This window comes from Saccostrea echinata, unplaced genomic scaffold, assembly GCF_033153115.1.
Source record: "Saccostrea echinata isolate AGI-Se365-2 ecotype Australia unplaced genomic scaffold, CSIRO_AGI_Sech_v1 ptg000052l, whole genome shotgun sequence".
Classification (NCBI taxonomy): Eukaryota; Metazoa; Mollusca; class Bivalvia; order Ostreida; family Ostreidae; genus Saccostrea; species Saccostrea echinata.
In genome coordinates, this window is record NW_026889801.1 from 297,259 (window position 1) to 305,760 (window position 8,502).

General features: G+C 31.4%; 1 protein-coding gene across 1 annotated transcript in view; it reads right to left on the reverse strand.

Moving 5' to 3' along the window:
• Window positions 1-6,260: 6,260 nt before the first annotated feature.
• The window catches only part of LOC133204057 (complement C1q tumor necrosis factor-related protein 3-like), a 30,550-nt gene continuing 28,308 nt past the window's right edge, over window positions 6,261-8,502 (reverse strand). Inside the window, exon 2 of the mRNA XM_061339838.1 lies at window positions 6,261-6,649. Within this exon, the coding sequence (XP_061195822.1) occupies window positions 6,261-6,649 (389 nt within the window). The remainder of the gene's footprint in view (window positions 6,650-8,502) is intronic.

An 8,502-nucleotide genomic window follows, 5' to 3' on the forward strand; every position in this document is an offset into this window, starting at 1 on the left:
GTTCGTTTGATACGATAACTTCGAACACCCATATAAAAGAGTCTTTAGTTCATACGGTATACCTAGCTCTTGTAAATTTTTTCTTAGTTCATTTCTTTGTATACTGTAAACTGGACAATTCATAAAATAGTGCTCATTATCCTCATTATGGTAATCACACCTAGGACAAGATGAATCAGCTATTATATAATGATTTTTTAAGTGTGCATTGAGGTTACTAGCTTTTCTGCGTAATTGACAGTGAAGTATATTCTCTTTTCTGTTACCATGGTTATAATATTTACAGTTGCTAAATGGTCGTTTAGTTTTTATTTTTGACTTAAACATTGATAAAGAAGGTGACATTTTTACATCAGAGCTAAGATTATTCCACAGTTTTATAGTTGAAGGAATAAAACTATTGTAGTAAGATTCAGTTCTACATAATGGTAGAGAAAGATTACTTCTGTCTGATCTCAAACTATAAGAATGTTGCACTGGTTGGAAGGGCTGTAATAATTCGCATAGATAATATGGGGCAATACCATGGACAATTTTATAAAATAATATAAGTTTATGATTTATTCTTCTCTGATGTAATGGCTCCCAACCTAGTTCGTCGTATAGATTAGATCTTGAAGAATTTACTCTTAGACCAGTAATAATTCTTGCAGCTTCTACTTGAACCTTTCCTAACAATTCTGTATTTTCCTGAGAGCAGTTATCCCATACCACATCTGCGTATTCTAAGACAGGTCTAATGAAAGCAAAATGTATCTTTATTAGGGAATTTCTATCAAGTGTGTGGTTTAGTAATCTCAAAATATTTAATCTGTTACAAGCTTTTTCGTAAATAGCAGATATATGTTTATTCCAACTACCATTGGACTGAAGGTGAAGCCCTAAATGTATATGACTACTGGATGGTTCAATAATGTCCCCATGTTCTCCAAAATGAATGTCTGGAAAAAGTCGCTGCTTTCTTGTAAAGTTAACATTAATTGTTTCGTTAAAATCTACAGCCCAAGAGTTTGACCATTTCTTTATTTTTTCGAGATCGGCTGTAAGAGATAATGTAGGAGTCATAATATCAGCGTCTACTATAGCAAACAAAGATGTATCATCCGCAAATAAACGGATACCATTATGTATGCCTTCGGTTATATCATTAATGTATAATAAGAATAAAAATGGGCCTAGCACAGATCCCTGGGGTACTCCTGCATCAACAGTTTTGAATGTTGATGAGAAACCTTCAATATTTACTTTTTGTTGCCTTTCAGTAAGGTAGCCTTAAGTTGGTACAGACCATGAACTATAGTAGCTTCTGATGGATTTCTGACGAGCGACAGAAATCACCGATGCTCATAATTTATTCATAATAATTAGTATTCGAATTTTTTCTCTAGAATTATTAAACTAACCTTTTATCATCTACTCTTTATCATAACTGCATCCAATTTTTTAAGTTGTTAGAGATGGAAATATAATTCTGGTAGGTTATGAAACCCCCTTTTGAAGAGCGACCGAATAACTAAATAAATTTAAAATAACGTTTTAGATTTTTTCCCTAGAAATATTGAACTACACTCAGATAATCTACTTTAAATCAAAACTGCATTTAATGTTGTAACAGAAGGCATACTAGTCGGTTCGTATGAACAATTGAACATGAAACCGTAATTTTGAAGAGCGACTGGAATCACCGACGCTCTTGATTTGTTTAAGATAATGTTTCTTCAATTCTTCATATTCAGATTTATTTAACTCAAAATTTATATCAGCTACAAAAAATTAAAACCACATCCTTTTTTTTTTTTTTTTTCACTTTTTCTTATCATTTCGCCGGACAAGTGGCCAACCACCCTAAACGTATTTAAAATTATTATGTCGTCATTATTTATTTGTTCAGAATTATTTTCCCGTTATTTAATTTATCTGCTAAATAAAAAATAGGTCGAAATGAGATAAGAATTATCACTTTATATTCTGGTGAAATACAGGTATTTATGGTTCATTGAAGACAAAATACAAGTGTATATAATGAAGTGGTTATAAAAACACACTTCACACCTTTGGTAAAAATTGACCACGGGGAGCAGTGTTTGTGAGTTATTAACATACAGGTAATTGTTGACACCTGTCTAAGATAACGCCCTGGGCATGGTTCACGCCTGTTGAAACAAATGACTGAGAGATTGTTAACCGTAGCATGTTTTCCCCCCTTCTTTTCTTTTTAAATATATATTTCAATTTACAAAATTTTTAATTAAATTTGAAGTCGTTTATTTCCTTTTAGAAAATAAATAGATTTTAGAAATCTAAAACATCATTTAATAATCCTATACGAAGAAAATTCAATATTAAGTTTTAAATAACATATATAATTGTTTTGCATACTTTTAGGATTAAACTAAATAAATAAAACACTAAAAGCTAAGAATGCGGATACTATTACCGTGGATTTAAAACCAGTAGAGCACCGCTTTGATTTGAAGCGACTAAAATCCCCAGGCATGCGCAGAGGCCAGTGATTTGAGTCGCTCTTTCCCCTATATATTCTATTAAGAGCGACCCTGAGCACTAGCGACAGAAATCACGGTTACAGCGGAAACTGAAAATTTCTTAATTTTTCTAAGTTCAATAGGGTTACCTCTGTCAAAAATCATGACCAAATTCGAACTTGATCCTGTATTTTCTGGTATAATACCTGCATATGCAATTTCGACCTTATATATACATCCCTACAAAAGTTAGAGAGCGGAAACTGAAATTTTCTTTCTTTTTTTTTTTAAGTTCAAGAGTGATAACTATGTCTAAAAATTATCGGACCATGATCAAATTCGAACTTGACCTGCGTACATATTCCTATGACGTATCCATATGTCAAATTTGAGTTGAATATGTGCAACTGTTGCCGAGATAATGATCAAAAAGAGAATAATGACGGAACAGGGAAACATTATATGCCCCGGCCATTTTATGGCGGGGGCATAAAAATTGATTACAGAAACAAGTGCCTGTGACTATCCCCTATTTCTGTTATTAGTCTAGTTTATGCAACAATAATGGAATTAATATCTTCATATAAATAAACATATCAAATTATAATAAAAAAGTCTAGTTGTGTACTCAACATTTATTTTTTTTCTTTCAAAATGGAGCCCAGTTCCATTAAAACCTACGAAGTATGAAAAGTAAAAATTTTAAATCTCATTTTATCCAGTAACTGCCCATTAAAGGCATTCTTTTCAGCTGGTCGAATTGGTTTGGGGAAAAGGGGGGGGGGGTTACCGTGTTATCGGTTGGACAATTGTTTAACTGTGGTCATTGAAGTAAAAAGGAGGAATTTTATTTTAAATGGATTTTTTTCTCCTGTTGTATTTCAGACTACATGGACATGATGTTGATGTGTGTCTCTCCTATTTCGTGGGTTTAAATAAATATCAAAAATAAAAATTAAATTGGAAATTTTGCAGAACATTTACGAGAGTCTTCTTTCGAATCCAATATTACACCGCTGTGGTCGAGGGGTCAAACCTGTGCTACGGCTTGCAAGAGCAGTGCTTCTTGTTTGAATTTTTTGGGGGGAAAGGGGGAGGGTCTTTAACTACTAAGATTTCATACTAAATTTGAACAAATCTTGAGTGAAAACACTCATATTTCATTTTATATATATATATATATATATATATATATATATATATATATATATATATATATATATATATATATATATATATATATATATATATATATATATATATATATATATAATTTTATATATATATATATATATATATATATAATTATATATATATATATATATATATATATATATATATATATATATATATATATATATATATATATATATATATATATATATATATATATATATATATATATTAGGGATGGCAATTTGCAACCGGTTAACCGATTAATCGGTCGGAACGATGGTAATCGGTTAGGAAATCTGTAATCGGTTAATCGGAAAAAATAAAAAAATATGTGTAAATTTCCTTAAAATTTAATTTGCAATTTTAAAAATCTATGAATGTAGATAAGTTATAACGTTTTTACATACAATTTATCAGGACTCTTCGGACTGAGGTGTTGGGATAATTGGTCAATTTGTGCAGTGTTAGTTGCTGTTTAAACAAAATGCCGTTACCCAGCTTGTCCTATATTTCTTTAATGATGATAATTAGATCACCGTTGAGTATTGTGAACTGATAACATTGTGTATCTTTTGTAGTTATCTGCCAAATTATATTTTTATGCAAACATTGTAAATTAAATAATAGTTTAAAGAGGTTCGTTCCTGAGCTTTTGATAAGATTTTTGTCTTGACCTCTATTAAAAAAAATCTGCGTAATGTTTTAGTTCTTATAATAAATTTGGATTCTACCAATGCAAAATAAACTATATTCAATTAAAACCCCATGATTTAATTGAGCTATGCGTGTAGATTCTAAAAATATACTTGATAAAAATTTTCTCAATGCTTTTGATAGCAGGATCCAACCTCCTTAAACTTTTTTTTGTTTATGCTGACAATACAGAATGACCGTATGTAATATTTGGGGGTCGTCAGTAAGTTATCAATGCCCTTGATACATGTATCTCATGGATGTTTTATGGTTTTCCTTTCGAAATTGAATTAAAATACGTAAAGTATACAGATCACGCATAAACAGAATAATACTAACGGCGTATTTCTTTTCTTTTTTTTATTTATATATTAATTTATTAGGAAGGGGGTATCAATAGAATTAATTTTAAAAAACAATGCCCGGAAAAGTGATGATTAACCGGTTAATCGGTCGGAACGTCTTACGGTTAACCGATTGGCAAATCTGTATTCGATTGCCATCCCTAATATATATATATATATATATATATATATATATATATATATATATATATATATATATATATATATATATATATATATATATATATATTCTTATTTGCTTGTTAAAAACTTTCGGAGTCAGATTTTATTTTAGTTGGTGTGGAACCCCCCCCCCCCCACCCCCATTGGATCCGCGCATGAAAGGACTACTGATTGTATGTGCTTTTCTTTGATCTTGGGTGTCAAAAACTAAGGCGCATGCGTCTGCTAAATAGAAATAGAAAACTTGAAATAACCTAATAAAAAAAGAAGAAACGGTTGAAAGAGAAAGCTACTTCAAGTGTTTCCTCTTTGCAAGATAGAGAGCACAAAATGAGAAAAAAGAAATAGAAATTCAGAGGAATAGAGGATATGCATGAGGATAACTGAGATCCTGTTAAGTGTCCGTGACACTTCCATATTATAAATCTTACAATTTATTTATAAGATTTATATACATCTTAATATTTTCAATAGAAGATTCAAACATTGAAATTTTTGTGCCCTGTTATTTTATTTTTATTTTGATAATTAAAAAAAAAATCATGTTTAGCACCTAAAGTCGTTTAAAACGCTATATTTACATTTGCCGATGTCTTTCCTTATATGACAATACTAATTAAATTGACATTCAATTTTCAATGACATGCAGTTGGTCACACGATCAGGCTTTCTTCTGTATGGAAAGCAAACTTCACGGGCAATTTGGAAAGTTGTGACGTCACACGACGTCGTAGGTACGTTATGTTGCATTTCCATAACAAAGTCTTAATAGTGCCTTAATAGTCCCCTTGTAACACGAATAAAAGTAAAATATAAATATAAGAAATAAAATATCATTTTTTTAGAGTTTCATTGAGATATGACATGAAGTCGGTTCGTGATCAAATCAAATAAAATGCCCTTCGTGCGTTATAGGATTTGATCACGTGACCGACTTCATGTCATATCCCAATGAAACTCTAAAAATGATATCTTATTTCTTAAATAACAACATAATGACGTTATTTTGACGTAACGTCAATGTGTAACAGCACCGTGCGCAACGAACCTCAAAGGTAAACGTAATCACGTGTCATTTTATAAATTAGTAAAACTGAGAGGAATCTGATAAAGCAAAATCACTGGATATAAAATGATTGTACTTAGATAAGAAATGTAGATAAAAAAAATAACATTAAATACTTTTACACCATTATGCACGACGGTAATTTACAAATAAACCTTCCTAATTTTTTTTTTCGAAAAAGTACTCTCGAGGTTACATACCTTTGAAAAAAAAATAGATTAATCCTAAATTGCTAGAAAGATACTGTAATCATCATTATATTTCTAACTAAAGGCTGAAACTACAACTTTATAAAAAGTACACCTTTCAACAAAATCATATTAGGAATCCAGAGAACGTGGTGACAGGGGCATCACTATTGGTAAAATAACCAATTCCAGACCAATGTTTGACCCACACTCGATCTCCTTTTTGAAGCCTTAACACAGCCAAGTTCGGTCCCGCCTGGTAAGAATTATTTGCCAGTGTAGTGACTTTAGTTGAGCCATTTAGAACTAAATATGTGTATATTTCACTTCTATTGTCATTTTGAACGTTCACAAAGAAAACAAAGTGTCCGTTGACAGGAGCTGTGAAGATACCAGTACTTGAGTCGTACCCTCCTCCTATGTTGTAGACGATCCTATCGAACACCAGTGTACCACTGTTCCAGGAGCTGCTGGATGACGTCACACCGACCGTAAAGGCTACTTTTTTGGTCATGTCTGCAAGGTTTGATACAGTTGTATTAAAATTTTTCAAATTTTGAATATTCTTATAATGAAATTTTATTATTAAAAAAGCAAAAAAAAAAAAAAAAAAAAAAAAAAAAAAAATGATGAAGGCACATTACTTTCGATATTCTCTTGTACATATGTTACCGTTGTTAAGAATTAAAACGGGATTGTCTGCCTGCAGTTTTTATTTAGTGAAGAGAAGATAATAAATAATAACATGAGACAACCAAACAAAATAAACGGAAAACAAACAAAATGAACAAAAAAAACAAAAGCATGCAAATTCCAACGATTTTTCATTATAAATAAGGAACCCTGAATAAGAAAACGAAATTTTTACTCTTATGAAGATTTATCAAATACTTGACAATGTATATTGAAGAAATTGAAAAGCTAGTATGCATACTGGTTATTCGCTCATTAACGTCCCTTATTTGATTGTCAAAATTTCCAGCTAATGTTGAATTGAGTTTGTCCGTCTTAGAATGCACGTCCATAAGTGACAAGCTTGTGTATCTCATTTGCACCTTTATATCGTGTAAGTTGTTCATTGAATCACTGAGTTGTTGAGTTATATTTTTGTAATATTCTTCATTTGCAGTCAAAACATTATTTATTTCATAAAGTCTTTGAGTTAAATTTTTATTCTGTTTGTCACAAATCGCAATATTATTCTCCGCTTCATTCAGTCGCAGCGTTAGGTTTTTGTCGTATTCTTCATTTGCTGCCAAAGTTTGGACTATTTGTTTTGTGCTTCTTAAATACGCCATTAATTCATCATTAGAAGGAGGCTTAGACGCATTTAGTTTATTCAGTTCCGCTTCCAAAAAGAATACTCTGCTTTGAAGCAACTTTTTTTCTTCCCCAAGAATGTCTGTTTGTCTCTTGAGATTTTCCATCTCAGTTGTCAGGTTTAGAACCATTTGCTTGATTTCCGCCACATCTGTACCGTGCCCATCTGAAGCATGGATTGTATCGCTTGCATTAGAATTTCCATGCATTAACAATGCAGAACCATCTCCAGTGTTAAACAAAAATAGTAAAGTGATAATGTAAAACGGATTTTGAATTTGCATTTTGAAAGATTTACGTGGTCTTGTATTTCTTGAAAGCAGTTTGTCGAACCTTTCCTGTTTTCCGTGTAACTTAGTATTTCATCTTGCGAATTCGATTATATACTTACTCTCACATGTCCCAAGAGAAAAAGATTTTTTTATAAAAAGCATCCAGAGGTACTATTAATCTGTGATAGCATTTTATAACATATTTGTTCCATAAATAAATGCACGGTGAATATGTACATTAGATTTAAAATCCTCGTTCAACAAAGAAACTTTAAAGGACATTTTTTGGTTTCCATTATGCTATCTTTATGAAAAAGTTTTTAAAAAGTGATTTGTTGCTACGTTTTGAGGTAATGATGAAAAAATGCTGAGCAGAGGAGTGAATTATGCATCAAATGGCTTCTACACTTAACACTGAATAAACATCTAAATCACGAATATCTACATCAAAGAGAGTTAGTGAATTCCCTAAAAAATACTAAGTTCATCAAGCCAGTATACATACTATATCGTAGAAAACTAGTGCTAATTTATGGTTGCGTTCTATAATTACTTTCTTGTCAATGACCCCCCCCCCCCCCCCGGCCCCGAACAATTTCAGTATATGTCTATCATCGTCATTTCAGTTTGCTGTCAGTGTTGGGGGATTATTCTAAAATCCGTGGTGGCATGGGCGTGTTTTGTTGCACTTTTCTTTTGGACAATTGTCTTACATAATTTTTTTTTGTTTTGGGTTAATATAACATTTATATGTTCAAAATTCCAATGCCGGTTTTG